We start from the raw sequence: 15,187 nt of genomic DNA, 5'->3' as shown, positions 1-15,187 counted from the left end.
ACCATGGAGTTTCCTGAAAATGAGGGTAAGGCAGATTAAGAATATGGGCCAGATCTGCAAGGCAGTCCCTTCCCTCCTACAAGCTGGGAATTTGGACTTCTCCTTCCCTGAGAAAATACAGCTGTTGATAATGTAAAAACATCAGTATCTTCTCATCCATCAACTACCTCTTTCACTGTGTACCTGGAGGAAAGACAGACACAAGCCTCCTGCAGCATCCTTCCGTGGCCAGAACACAGCTGCTTTCCATCGTCCCGACAGGCATGGCGTCTTTGGTGGTGGTCACTTATAGGCACCTCCCAGGCAGAAGTAGAGGGCAATTAGAGGGTGACAGGTCCGTAAACTAGTGCACAGGGGACATGAGGTCCTCTCGGGTGCTGGATAGCCCTGGAGTCCTCCAGCCCTTCCCTCCAGCCCTGGTCTCCCCTCCACTGAGAGGATGCTGCAGGTGTGCCTGGGAGCAGAGGGAGTAGCTGGTGTCCTCGCATGCACAGGCGAAGAACTGAAGTCAGAGCAACACACGGGGCCTGAACCAGCTTACACAAAAGCATTTTAATTGACAGTGTACAATTTCCCAAAATATATTTTATAAGAAAATGCAATAGTTAACTATAGTCTTTACAAACCAGTTTCTCAATAAATTCCAGTGTACTTCAGACCCCTGTCCACTAAAACACATGCTCCCCCAGTCTCCTGGGCAAGCTGGTTGACATTCACTAAGAAACAAAGGCCTCATGGAACAGTGATCCCTCCTCAGTGTTGGGTTCCCAGCAGACCTGAGGGAATCAGCAGGTGACCGGGAAGTGTCACTAGAGGGTCCCCCACTCTGCCTTGCTCGAGAGTATTCCCTTTGATCCTTGTCCTAAATTGTTTCTTGTTAGGGAGGAAAAACCAGACCCAAAAAGCCCTATTATTTACATCTCGGACCCAAATGATTCCAGAGCCCTGCAGCATGGCTGTGTGCCTTTGTCTTCCTCAACGTTGCTAGCATAATTGTGGGGAAGGGTTGGTGGTGTCCTGGGTTGGCTTTGTACCTATGAGTTGCAGTCCCTAATTCCCTGTTCTTGAAAAGCACACACCATAGGGTGGGAAGTCTGGGACAAGTGTTTTAATCTTGTCTCTGTCCCTGGGTTGGTTTTGGCCCATTCACTTCCTTTGTGGCTTGGGATGTTTTCCTGTAGAAAAATTGAACTGTCTTCCAAACCTTTTCCCTGTGACCATCAGCCCATTGAGCACATTCTGAACTCCAGCCCATACTGCAGTAGGATTAATACTTGCCTGGGGAGGAGCAAGGGCCATATTTTAAATTTTAAAACGCCCTACCTACACACTTAATACTTGTTACCAGCCTGTTATATTTTTCATTTTAAAAGTCATTTCTACTAAATAGATATTTACATTCTTGTTGAGAGAAAAGGCTTAGCTATCTCTTAGCTATCAAATGTTTCCTCAAAATTTACTCTCTGAAAGTAGTACAGGGTAAACAACCGTGTGGCCCTTGTATTTACAATGTCAAAACTATGCATATATCTTGTCAACTTCAACTTATTCTTCAAAGTTTCAACAGTATATTGTCCAAAGGGGGGGCAAAAAATGATAAAGCTCAAAATGCCTGCTAGCTTTCTCTATTGAGAAAAGTTGAAAGCCTGAGTCCCCCAGATAAGCCTGGATCCTGCCCTGGTGAGACTGCCTCGCTGGTTTCTCTCCCACTCATGCAGCAGCACGGTAGCCCCTGGTTGCTGAGTCAGAATCATCAGGCCCTCCGGGTGCAGCTGGAAACCATCTGCACTGAAGTGAAGAGTTACTTCATTTCTCTTTGGTACAGCTGGTTTTAAAGTCTTGCTGAGAAAGAACCCTTCCTGTTCCTTTTCTTGGCCAGAGGTTCTGAATTAACAGCTCTAAAAACCCAGTGCAAACTAAGGAAGAGGACTTTATAGATGCTAGCAGTGTGGCCTGTTGAACAGATGTCCCAGCAGTAAGAACTAGCCGAGGCCAGAGACCAGCTTCTCCAGCTGTATAAAAAGGCAACACAGTGTGGGTGCACAAGGCGGCGCTGTGGACCAGCCTGGCCAAACTTCCACAGGCTACCCTGGACAGAGCCATGGTGATTCCTCCGCCCAGAATCCCTTTGTCTAATCTTGTAGTCATCTCTGAGAGGTGTGGGGTTGCAATCTGTGACCATTCTGCAGAAATAGAATTTGCTATCTGTCGGGTGGCCTTGCCCCAGTGGCTTGTGACACTGAATAGCCTCTCACACACAGGCCATGACAGGATGACCCACTGGTGACAGAATCTAATGCAGGAAGCAGACAGACCTAATTTCCCTGACACTGCCCTCTACCCGCCTTGCAATCTGAGAGGAGGAGGCCAAGGGGCCGCTGCTCCTCTTTAGCATCTTTCCAGCTCCTGTGGAACTCAGAGCACCTGCCTTGATTTCTGGCAGCCTCTTCTCCCTAAGGAATATCATCACAGGGGGATGGCTGTGAGGATGGAATTAGGCAGAGGACACCTGTCCTCCCCAGCTCCCTTTAAAAAACAAGCTACTTCAGAGCAGAGTAGGTCACGAGAATGTATGCCCAAGAACAAAACAGTCCAAGTTCAAAGCTCTCCATAGGCTCCCCCTTCTCAGAAAACCAGATAAAACCTCACTGTTCCCGGCCCTCAGCAGTCTTCTACCCCGGCCACTTGGCTGCTGAGTCTAAAAATCCTGTGGTAGGTACTAGGCATAGCTAGCTTTGTGTTTCCCTGAGATGCCAAGAACACGGGAAACAAAAGCCTGGCTCCGTGCTGGGCCGGTGGGCAGAGGCACCTTCTACATGTTCTGCATATTCTGGGCCTGACTTTCTCCATGGCAAAGGCAGGTAAGAACTAGTGAAATAAGCTAATAGCGTCTCCAGTGTCTGAGCTTTGGCCTTTGGTAGTGGGGAGCTGGACTAAAGGAACACACACAACACACTTCTCAGTAACTTGAAAAGTCCCCGAGCTTCCTGTGGAACATTAACGCCTGGTAGCTTTCGATTGTCTGCTGAGACACATTTGCCAATCAGGGACCACTCAGGGTCCCAGGACATGTCTGTCCCTAGACAACTGCTCTAAGACACTGGGTTTCGAGAAGTCACGCCCTCAGTGGAGCAGGGAACAACAGAAGGCGAACATCTCGCTGTCAGCAGCTACTGTAGCTTTGTTCCTAGTGGGCGCAGAAGGCCGGAGGACATTTCGGGGAGTGTCTTCTAGGAATGCCTTTGGGTGATGGGCCAGTGTCAGTTACAGAATCAGCTGCCATGAGGATGCCATTGGGCTTGAGCTCCCTTTCTCTCTGCCTGCCCACCCACGCCTTAGGCAGACCCCCATTGAATAGTGAGGCCTGTGTGGGTTAAGTCCCAACCCCGCCATGCAAAGGCAAGGAAACCAGAATCTAGAACAGGACGTTCAAAGTCGTGCTCTGGGCAAGAGTGGGACCAAAGAAAGACTAAATCATGAGAGGTGGGATACAAGCTAGCAGAGGCCATGTCAGAGGAGATGGAAACGTGGGACCTGTCCTTGAGACCACAGGGGCCTGTTTTTCTTTCCAGCCGCCCACCTGCGAGTATCCCTGCTGCCCAGAACAGCCTTGGGGAGGGGCACAAAGGAACAGTGGTGTGGCATGGTGCAGTTAAGCACCAGACTGAGAGAAACCATTTTGGACACCAAATGGCTGTGTGACCCTGTGCAAGTCGCCTGACCTCTTCAGGTCTCTGTCATCTCACTGGTGAGATGAGAGGTTGCCACAGCTAGAGGCAGGCGCTCCACAGCCCCTAACGCGGCTTTTTCCAGCTTCCTCTCGTCCTCCAGCGGCTCTGGGCTCAGGCACGAGTGGGTTATTTTACACGAGGAAACTGGACAGAATGTGACTTTTGAAAGGGAAAATTAAGGCCCTGTGGGGATGGGGAGGAGGCAGCCCTCAGAGTCCATGCTCCCTCCCCAGGCTTTCCCTCTTCCCGTGGGAAGCTTCCCCCGTCCCAATGGCACTTCGGGTGGTTCGGAGCTCGGCAGTGCTGTTGGGGAGCCGGCAGACTCAGAGGTGTGTGTCTTCCTCCTCATCTAGGTCATCCTTGGTCAGGTTGTCCAGAGGGACGATCCAGCTGTCCCCCAGTTCCCCATTAAGGTTGACCACCTTCTTCTCCTGCATCTCTGAAGGCGTCTCCATCACTTCCAAGGTTGGGTTGTCATGGTAACCATTCTCTACTGTCTGCAGCTCCTCTGTGAGTCGTTGCTAGAGTAGAGATACAGACCCCAGGAAGAAGGCAATTTAAAGAGCTGTGAGCTTTAACATGAAACCTATTTCCCCCATTCTACCCAGGGACCCCAAGTTGGCTACAGTAAATTCCCGAGGCTCATTTGTGGGAGCAGATGCTTCAGGGGGTCACCCTGACCATCTCGTGAGCACTTCCCTATATCCTAAAATTATCAACTGGTGTCTTATCTTCATTCCAGTGGCAATCTGTGATATCAGTAGAGATAGATTTTTGAACGTTTTGTCCTTAAGTTCTTTTTTCTCTCCTTCATCCCTCCCTCATAAAATTCTCAAAATTCCTACCTCATTCCCTAATAAATAAAACAAGACAAAAAAAAAAAAAAAAAAAAAAAAAGAGTTCCAGCCGACAGGGCTTCTCAAATGAGCAAGATGGAGATGGTGGTCCTTACGGCCCCCCATGCTGCAGGTGGCAGCAGCCTGCTGAGATTTGCGCTCTGAGGCCGTGGATACACATCGCCATCACTCATGCTCCATTCAGTGTATGAGGTCACCGGGTAGAGGAACTTTCTTAATGCTCCCAGGAGTCTGCAGCCAGGGTTGAGACCCACAGCAGAACGGCACCGTAAAGATGGCGGCAGTTTTGTTTATGAGACAGGCTCACACTATATATAGCCCAGGCTGACCTCAATCTTGTGATCCTCCTGCCTCAGCTTCCCAAGTGCTGCGATTACAGATGTACGCCACCACACCAGAGAAGATGGTGGTTCTAGTAGGTCAGGCGAAAGAAGTTTTGGTTAGAGGGGCACTTGCCTAAGGCCATTTATATCCCTAAATCTCCGGAGCAGCTCCGCAAGGTACCATCCCCTCTGTGCCCATGTCAAGGCTGCAGACTTAGGACCGACTTAAAAAGTGACACATAGGACGAGGGGCCGAACTAGGACCTGAACCCAGTGTTTCTGCTCTAGCCGCCACAGTGCGTCTGTCAGAAGAGGCCAGGCCCACTCAGTGTGGAGGGATTGAGTGAGAGTTCCCTGGCTGGTTGCTCCCTGGCTTGAGAAGGAAAATGCCTACCTGGTCCTTCCTCTGGGAAATGCGCTGGTGACAGCAGCCGTAGAGAGCAGCGACGAGGAGCAGGAAGGATGCCATGCAGACGATGGTGATAATGAGTGGCAGGCTGAAGCGGTCCTCATTGGCTTCCGGTGGTCCTTCCTTCCCCAGCATCATGTGACTGACTCCCGCCTAGCCAAGAAAGAGAACTTGAGTGGCAGAGAACAGAGTCCTGGCCTCTCGTCTCCATCCTATCCATTTGTGGGCCCTTGTGTGGGGGTTTCCCCCACCCCACTACCCACTCTGTCCACTGAGGTGTGCCTTTCTTCCAGATGCTTACGTGATCAAAGGGCCTTCCACACCAGAGGACAGAGGATGTAGGACAGGACAGGACAGAGCTGCTTACCTCTCTCAGGTCATCCCACTTGTCCTTCAGCAGCTCAAACACGTCTTTGGGAGAGAGTTTAGCTGTGGGAGAGAGGGAGAGTCTGCTGCCTCCAGGGTCCAGCCCGGAGTGCTATGGAAGGGGTGGGGGGGGGCACCCGAGAGGAGGAGGTCCTGTATCTCAGTCCCTCGGGTCTCCTGGGATGCTTCCTGGCTTGAAAATTCTTAGGCGGCATCACCCCCAAACCACCTCTCTGTGGCACTCCCGCCCACACAGGCTGGGATCCCCTCACCCTCAACTCACTCTCAATGATGACGTTTTTTCACTGCCACGCCCTGGTTGTTTATAATGGGTGCCACCTGTAGAGTGCACTGGTCTTGAGCTGGCTTGAAGGAGGCTTTGACCGAACGGCACAGCAGTTCCACGAGTTTTTCATCCGGGGGGCTCCCTTCCTGTTGAACAGAGAGCGCAGGTGATTCCGAGGTCGCGACAACGGCTTGGGCTCGCCCCCTTCTCCTGTCATTTGCAAGAACCCCTTCCTCCACATTTCACGGATGCTGTTCCTGGGTTGCCAGAGATCAAGTTTTGTCTTCGCCTCCTTATCCTCTCCTGCCTTGTCCCAGGTTTTCCCGCTCCCTCAGTCTGCATCTCGTCTCTGAGTCATACCACCTTCCCAGCTTCCCTTTCCTCCCTGCAAGTTCCCTGAGGCTCTGCAGTCAGCGGCTGCATGGTCAGGCCTCAGCACCCCACCACAGAGGCACAGCACCAGGGCAGAACCACAATCCGGGAGTCAAACCCTGTTCTCTAGCCTCTTGGGGCCATTTACTCATTGGAAGGCCACACAGCTCCCCGAGATAGTAAATACCCCCAAATAATACCCCTGCTCCCATCTATAGGCTAAGGCTGTGGCCCGAAACAGGCTGACAGGGAAAGCAAGACACGCTGAGTGGGCAGTATGGAGCTCTGGGGTGGGTCACTGGGTTGCTTACACAGACCTAAGCCGAAAGAACACGGAAACATGGCGTTAGGGGCTGACTGTGAGCTGCAAGGTGTGGGCTTTTACTCAATACTGCCAGTTCAGGCTCAAGCGCTGACGTTTCCCTTCCTGACTCTGGATGAGGGGCCGAGATGAATACATGAACTCTTGACCCCAGCATTCTGTAGGTCTCCACAGGTCACCCTCTACACTTTCCACGTGTGGTTTCTTTTAGTAGTATTTTACTCCATCACCAGGAGTGAATCCAGCGCTTTCCATCTTCCTTTTCTAGAAAAGGGAAGGAATGCTTCCCACTGGCTACACAGCCTAAAACATCATCTGGGGGGTGGGGGGTTTCGATGTTCTTCCTGCCTTCTCTCCAAAGCTCACCCCAGGACAACACCACTTCCTCTAAACCTCTGATGGTCAAATGCATGCTTCTATAGCTCATTACGTAAGCATCGGCAAAACAGAGTCCTTGGAAGAAAACAACGCAGAGCCCAAGGTCTCCATCCTAGAGACCAAACTCTTCAGTTCTTGCTCCCAGAAGTGGCTGCAAAAATTGGCACTGGCCAGTAGAGGGCAGCAACAAGCCAGCCACCACCCATCCCGAGGTTATCAAAGGCTGTGTGCTGTGCGGCCCAAGGAACCCCTTGGCCCCAGCGGATGGCAGTGTGAAGGGAGCTGTACGCATTGCTATACCCTCTTCTACAGCTATGCAGAGGACCGGGGAATCAGAATCCACTATCAGGACAGAGGGTCATCAGTCAGAACTTAACTCTTTTCTGAGGTACTGGAGAGTAAACCCAGGACCTGGCGCATGCTAGTCAAAGGCTTTATCTCGAGCACTCTTGTTACTTTTTAAGGAGAAAGGTCTCATTGAATTGCCAGGGATGGCCTCAAATATACTCTGGAGCCAAGTCTGACTTAGACTTCAGCCATGGTGCCTCAACTCCTTAAGTAGCTGGAATTAAGAGGCCTGAGCCACATGGCCCAGCTAACCTACCAATACCACACACACACACACACACACACACACACACACACACACACACACACGCATGCGCACGCGCACGCGCACGCACACGCACACGCACACGCAGGAACTGTGACCAGGGTCTCTCAACTCTCAGACCGCTTGGAGCATGGAAAGCTGAGGGGAGGGCCTGCATCTGCCCCGGCCTGCAGCAGTCCTGTGTGCATGGCCTGACTCAGAAGTCTGCTCCCTTTGGGGAGTTGGTGGCCTGGGGTGGGCTGTAGGGGTGGGCTGGGGCTCGGGCGTGTGTACTCACACAAAGGCTGGCTCCTGTGACATTCAGAACCAGCAGTCCTTCGTCTGGGCTTACAGGAGAGTCACACTTCAGCTGGAAGAGGTCAGGAGATGAAGGGTTAAGGCACAAAGTCAGCTCATCTTTGAGTCTCCCCTCCATGAGGGCCAGCGGCACAGGAGTGCCCAGGGCGAGGTGCGGGCATGGCCGGCCAGTTTCAGAGCCAGGAATGTACCTGGCTGCCCGGAAAAGACTCCCCTTGAGTCTGGGCTTTCTCATCCCACCTGCTGCTAGAATTACCTTGTAATCCCTGAAAGTCCAGGTAGGAGAGGGTGTGCTGGGGCCTTGAGGGGCTGTTGGAGTCAGATTAGAGCTGGAACGTGTGAATTCCTCGGTGGCAGGCACGATCGCAGTTCCCCCCGGAGACCCTGTAGGCTGCCGCGGTGTGGATAAAGGCAATGTAGAGGTGCCTGGCCTCTGGCTGGTGATGGGGGGAGGGGTCTCTTTGGAGGAGTCCAGCGGTGCTGCAACAGACAAAGCAAAGGCTGAGGAGGCCAGCTGAAGCCAGCGGCTATGGGGGAATAAGAGGCAGGCATGAAGACCTGGGGCCTGGGCCATGGTACCGAATGAGTCAGACTTGGATGAGGTAAGAACTGAGTAGAAGTCACAGAAAGGATGACACAGTTAACCTATCTGAACCACGGGTGGAGGCTCAGCTAACATACACAGGGCACTTGTGTGTGTGTGTGTGTGTGTGTGTGTGTGTGTGTGTGTGTTTGTGTGTGTGTTGGGGGCTGTGCTATTTCAAAGGTGCTGGCTCCTTTAGGAGGGTACTTCACAGCCAGATTCATCAACAAGGTCGCTGAGGCTGGGTGACTCACCCGAGGTCATGTGGCAGAGCTGGAAGTGTGGGGGATCTGGACAGACATCCCGCCCTGTCACAGGGTGTTTGTGGCCACTGTCCCCCAGTGCACGCGCTCGGGCACAGAAACGGAGTCAGAACTTTAAGGCTCCTGATCTGGCCATAGATTCTGACGCTAACGTACCCAGGTAAGACTGGCACTTGACAAATAAATAGAGGGAAATAGAAATAAGAAGGGGTGTGATGGACGGCGCAGGCCTGTAATCCCAGCATTTGGGAGGCTGAGGCAGGTAGATCTCTGTGAGTTTGAGGCCAGGCCTCAAGGAACACAGCAAGTTCCTTCCAGGCCAGCCAGTCTCAGAAAAGGGAGGGTGGGAGGGATGGGGGAGAGGAAGGTAGAAAACAGCGGTAAGTAACATGCCACAAGTTCTGAAAGCAAGCCAGCGAGCTTGCGGGAGTCGGCCCTCCTTTCCCACCACACGGGTCCCTGAGATCCAACTCGGGTTGTCAGGCGGATGTGCTTCTGACTGTGGGCTGCCAGAGCATCCTAAGGCCCTGCCAACCACAACCACATAGGTTCTGGCTTGGTTGGATCTAGGCGTTGTTAGCCCTGTTGCTGCTACAAAGGGAGCCCACGGCTAGGTCTGATGAAGGCAGGAGACACACAGAATGTTTAAAGCTCAACACACACCTCAGAACTCCAACTGAGCTACAGTATGGGAAAATGCGCTGCCGTGATTCTCTGTCTTTCTAAGATTTCTTTTCTGTGTGTGAGTGCTCCACCGGCATTTTTGTCCATGGACCGCATGTATGCAGTACCCATGGCGACCAGCAGAGGGTGCCAGATGACTACAGATGGTTGTCAATTGCCCCTGGGCACCGAGACTTGAACCTGGGTCTTCTGTATGAGGAGCCTGTGCTCTTACCCACGGAGCCATCTCTCCAGCCCTTCTCACTTCTTAAGAAAAACAAAAGCAGCCTGGCATGGTGGCACACACCTTTAATCCCAGCACTTAGGGGGCAGGGGCAGGCGGTCTACAGAGTGAGTTCCAGAATAGCCAGGGCTATCCAGAGAAACCCTGTCTCAGAAAACACAAAGGGAAAGAGGGGCAGGGGAATAAAAGAGGAGAAAAAGAGAAAGGGGGGGGAAAGATGCCCAAAAATGACTTACCGTGTGTGGTAGGTCTCCCTGGGGTCACGGGGAAGTCAGAGCTGGCCACAGGGCTGGGACTGCTAGGAAACCTGGTAGAATGGCTGTCTGTGATTTGTGCAGGAGTAGCCACAGGCTGGCCAGGGCTGGCTGTGCTGGCTGTTGTGGAGGCAGGAGGAAGCTCTGAGGTAGTTAAGGGGACGGGAGTCGGGGAGGAGGCTGCCGTGGTCAGCTGGTCACTCTCCGGAGGGACCGTGGTGGCATTGCCGCCGCTCCTGCCTCCAGCGGAGCCCGGCGGTCCAGTGCTACCAAGGGGGGCACTGCTCCCAGGGCGGGCACTGCTGCCGGGAGGCGTGACTGTGTCCGTCTTGTTCTGCTGGGGGCCACTGGAGGCTGCCTCAGTAGTTCCGCTGCCACCACGCTGGCCTGTAGTAGTATTTTGCATTGTAGTAGTAGTTGGAGATGAGCCTGGGACCGGTGCTTCGGGTGATGGAGAAGTGGTTGTCTGGGTTGAAGAAAGTGTGGTTGTCCCTGGGCCACCAGTTACAGGTTTTGCCGACGCTGTGCTAGCCGGTGCTGTCGAAGAGTCTTGCTTGCTCTGACTTGCAGTAGCAGCTGTAGATTTGGTTGTAGGAGTTGTAGTCGGCACTGGTGTGGCTAAAGACAACACAGAAGCAAGCCAGGTGTTAGCCGGAGTGTCTGTGAACGTCTCCAGCTCATCCCCAGGTCCATCGATCCCCTCCCACCCCCAGCTCTGGCATTTGCCCTGCTGAAGCCTGCATCCTTCACGAGTCTGTGAACGTCTCCAGCTCATCCCCAGGTCCATCGATCCCCCCCCCCAGCTCTGGCATTTGCCCTGCTAAAGCCTGCATCCTTCACGAGTCTCTCCATCCGCATAGCCCCTCAAGTCCATCACGTGGCTCTGCTGCCCCCTTAGCACCCAGAAGCCCTGGTCTCCAAAAGACCACACAGAGCGATGCTTTCTGGGCTGCTGACTCCGCATCAAGTACTGGCAAGAGCCATGTGGCCTTTGGGGGGGGGGGGAACGGATGACAGGCTGCAGTTACACCAACGCTCACAAGGTCCCGCTGTGGGCTGTGCTGAGGGGGAGCAGTGTGCCCCGCCGCCATTACCTCGGCAGCGGAGCCTAGGTGGGGAAAGGGTCAGGGAGAAAGGCCTTTAGTGGATTAAAAGAAGGCGTATTGAGGGCACTGTTACAGACAGGGCTTGTGGTGACCTGTGCTGAACAAGACCCGGAAGCTACAGCCCCAGGGAGATGACATGGAGACAGGAGAACTGAAAGACAGACTTGGTAAGTGCAGGAAGAATGAATAAGGACAGGAAACGGAGAGGGCTGGGATGGGGCACGGGATGATGATGGACAGGAGAGGCCGTGGGTCCTGGTTTCTTGTTTCCGGCTTTGACCTTGACCAAAAGCAACTCTGGGGAATAAAGGGGGGCTGGTTATGGATATAAAAGGGCCCTGGTTCATTACATCAGGGGAGTTAAAGTAGGAACTTAAGGCATCCTGTCCACAGTCAAAAGCAAGGAGGATAAAGCGTGGGTCCTTGCTCGCTCGCTCGCTCGCTCGCTTGCCCAGCTAGTCTCTTAAACTATTTAGGGCCCCTGCCTGGAGAATGGTGGGTTCCACAAGCGGCTGGGTCTTCTACAGCAGTTAACAATCAAGACAATCTCCCTCGGACGCGCCCACCAGGCCAACTTGATTGAGATAATGAATTACCTCATTAATTCTTTCTTTCACAGATGAGTCTAGGTTGTGTCAAACTGCTGGTTAAAACTAACCAACATAGCCCAGCCCTTGCCAACTTGACACTCAAATGCATCGCTAAGCCATAACAGCATCCCTCCACCGACCTTTAAGCGAAAAAGAATGCTGTGGTAATGAGTTCTCTTCAAAGGAAAAAACAACAAAATGTGCAGGTCTCAAGTCAGGGGAAGGGACTACAGGAAGACACGGATGTGCACCCGGAGCTTAGAGAATGGGGAGGGGCCTTATAGGGAGTGAGCTGCCCACAGCAGTTTGAGAAGAGAACAAGGGTCTTTTCAAAAGTATATCCTAGTCCTGGTGTGGTGATGCGCGCCTTTAATACCAGCATTTGGGAGGAGAATACCAGCAGAGGCAGGAGAATCTCTGCGAGTTCCAGGCCAGCCTGGTCTACAGTTCCATGGCAGCCAGAGCTACCTGCGTGAGACCCCATCTCAAAAAGGAAAAAAAATAATATATATCCTAGGTCAAAGGGGACCTGGGTTCAAAGGCCAAACTAAGGCCTTGAGTCTTGTTTACACATAAAAAGAAGCCATGGCCCCAGGTGAGGAAGCCGTGTTTTCAAAAGCCTTTGTGATCTGAAGGTGACAAGGGGGCGTCCATCAACCATTCAGAGGAATGACTGGTGACTGACCAGAGGGGGGTTATAGACGTGAGAGACAAGCGGAGGTGGGATTCAGACCGGGTTTTCATCAAGCCAGCGTGGCCACGAGGGCAAGGCAGAAAAGCAGGGGTGCAGTGAGAGGGGCGTTGGTGAGCGAGGCTGTGATCAGAAGGGGTACCACGGCCAGCCTACACTTCCGTCTCCACGAGACCCCACCCCACAAGACTGGCCAGAACCAGAATGTGTTTCCTATTACGGACTGAAAAGGCCAGGCTGTAGCCCGCCCGGTATTCTCTGGATGCACAGGCAGGTGTCAGTCGCAAAACCTGAGGCACGAACCTCGCTGGGGAGGGAAGAACTGAACCTCGCCGGGGAGGGAAGAACTGAACCTCGCCGGGGAGGGAAGAACTGAACCTCGCCGGGGAGGGAAGAACTGAACCTCGCTGGGGAGGGACGACTCGGCAGCTTGTGCTCAAGTGCCCCGAGGCGGTGCTACCTGTGGCTGGGCCGGCCTGAGGAGGGGGTGTGTTTCTCCATTAAAAGCCAAGATCGCAGTCTCCCACACTTACCTTCCTCTTGAGAAGCAGAAGGCAGTGTCAAGTGTGGCGCCATCAGGCCTTATGGGAGCCAAAGGCGGTCAAAAATCTACTAAGGGATGGGATTCTAGATGAACTGGCATTGGTGGGGCTGGCTGAGGGCACAGACAGCAGATCCATCTGACCCAGGTGTGGTGGCGCCCATCTCCAGTCCCAGCACTGGGGGGAGGCTGGGGCAGGAGGATGGTGAACTCAGATCCTACCTGGGCTACACAGTGAGACCCTGGTTCTCAAAATAAAACTAGCTAAACTAAGGACAAAAACAAGACGTGTGGAGAGGAGCATGCCTGTAACCCTAGCAGGCAAGAGAAGGCAGGAAGATCAGGGGTTCGGGGCCATCTTTGACTACGTAAGGGTTCAGGGAGAGTCTGGGCTACTTGAGTCCTCGCTTCAACTCTCCCGCCATCTTGGGGATTTGGGGGGCAGGCAGGGGTAGTGGGCATGTATGTGTATACATGCATGCTGGTGTGTTCGGGTGCCTCTTAGTTCTGTTCATGTTCCTAGGAAGCCACCTTTCAGAGGAGAACCTGCGCTCTCCTGGAGTCACCTGTGCTCCACTGAGTCCAGCTAGGGTGGGGGAAAAACTCCCTGAGCGCAGAGACAGGGTAGAGTGTCGGGGGAAGATGTATGTGATTCGGCATTCCAGGCGGGAAGACCAGAGTGGCAGCAGTCTGCACAATCTGCCAAAGGGTTTCAGAACCGTAGCGAAGCATCGTGTATTCTTATCAATGAGTGGGCAGGCCCAGCAAAATGGCTCAGTGGGTAGAGACACCGGCAGCCAAGCCCGATGACCCAAGCTTAATTCCGGAGAGTCACGCGGTGGAAGAAGAACTAATTTCTGCAAGTTGTCCTGTAATAGTACGTGTACACACACACACACACACACACACACACACACACACACACACACACACGTTTTAAAAAAAAATAAACACTGTGAGAGCTATGTTGACTGGTTTTGGAGAATACCACCACTTATCTAGTTGCCAAGAGTCAGAGCTCACACGGACAAGTACTTCCAGGGGAGCACAGGTTACCTCCAGGGGAGCACAGGCTACTCCAGTAGAACACAATTTCTTCTCTGAAAGGTGGCTTCATAGGAACATGAATGTACTGACCCCCCACCCCCACCCCACCCCCGCAACCTCCAGAGGTCTGAAGCCAACATATTCCCTATGAAGGTCTGGAGTAAAATCGCTTCTTCTTCCTCGCGGTTCGTGGCACTCCGTGGCTGGCAGCTGTGTCACGGAAGCTCTGTGACTCCATCAACGCGGGGCTTTTGTTCCCCGTGTGCCTCTGGTTTTCAGGGGAGGGGAACCTGGAGTCCCAGCCCAAAGCAAACAGCCGACCCCCTGGTCCACCAGTGGAGTCCACCCCACTCGCGTGACTCCGTCATAACCTGACTACACCGCGGAGACTGCGCACCCTCAGGTCACATTCCCAGTGTTCACGGTAAGGACGTGAATGTGTCGCTCTGGGAACTTGCTGTTCTGCCTCCCAACCTATGCCCCCACATCCCACCAAGCCTGTGACAGCTTGCTTAAAATGTCAGTTTGCCACAACCTTGAACACTTTAAGAAAGCCTCAACTGAGGGACTGCCTGGGCTAGGTTGTCTGCAATGCTGTCTTGACTGTTCAGTGATGCAGGAAGACACAGCCCACTGTGGGCAGCGCCATTCCCTAGACGGGGCCCCAAACTATATAAGACAGGAGAAAGCTAGCTTTCATCTAGCTAGCAACAGTGAAACAGGAAGCAAGGGTACATTCATCCCTCTCTGCTCTTGACTGCGTATGTGGTGACAAGCTGTCTCAGGCTCCTGGCCTTGTGACTTCCCTCCAAAGTATGAATTTAGAATTGTATGTAAGCTAAATAAACTCTGTCTTCTCCCAAGTTTGTTTGTTTGATTTGTTTTGTTTTGTTTTGGTCAGGGCGCTTTATCACAGCATCAAGGATGAAAGCAGGATAGTGAAAAGCAGGAGACTCAGTTGCAAACCCTCACAATCAACTCCGTTTAAGCACAGGTGTCAATACTGCATGCTTTAGGCAGGTCAGAAACAGCGTCGAATCCTCCTCTGAGGTAACCTGGGAAGGCCATTGGTCCACCGCTCAGGGCCATTTTACACCACTGATTCTGTGAATAATAGAGACCACATTCATTCCTGAGAGTTGTGGTCTCTGGGGACACTGTTGGTAAGTGGCTACACTTCCTTTTAGGACTGAGCATGACAGGGAACCCCCTTGGGTCCCACCCACATTCCTCCTGCTTTATTATTTAGTA

General features: G+C 52.9%; 1 protein-coding gene across 1 annotated transcript in view; it reads right to left on the bottom strand.

The window, feature by feature from the left end:
* Positions 1–528: 528 nt before the first annotated feature.
* The window catches only part of Podxl (podocalyxin like), a 42,218-nt gene continuing 27,559 nt past the window's right edge, over positions 529–15,187 (bottom strand). The window contains 8 exon segments of the mRNA XM_037204299.1: positions 529–4,252; positions 5,306–5,473; positions 5,688–5,749; positions 5,970–5,982; positions 5,984–6,118; positions 7,935–8,006; positions 8,211–8,434; positions 9,944–10,579. Of these exon segments, the coding sequence (XP_037060194.1) occupies positions 4,055–4,252; positions 5,306–5,473; positions 5,688–5,749; positions 5,970–5,982; positions 5,984–6,118; positions 7,935–8,006; positions 8,211–8,434; positions 9,944–10,579 (1,508 nt within the window). The 3' untranslated portion in view covers positions 529–4,054.

The sequence above is a fragment of the Peromyscus leucopus genome, chromosome 3, assembly GCF_004664715.2.
Source record: "Peromyscus leucopus breed LL Stock chromosome 3, UCI_PerLeu_2.1, whole genome shotgun sequence".
In the NCBI taxonomy this organism is placed as follows: Eukaryota; Metazoa; Chordata; class Mammalia; order Rodentia; family Cricetidae; genus Peromyscus; species Peromyscus leucopus.
Note: the sequence above shows the minus strand (reverse complement) of the source record. Positions and strands in the feature narration are given on the sequence as shown.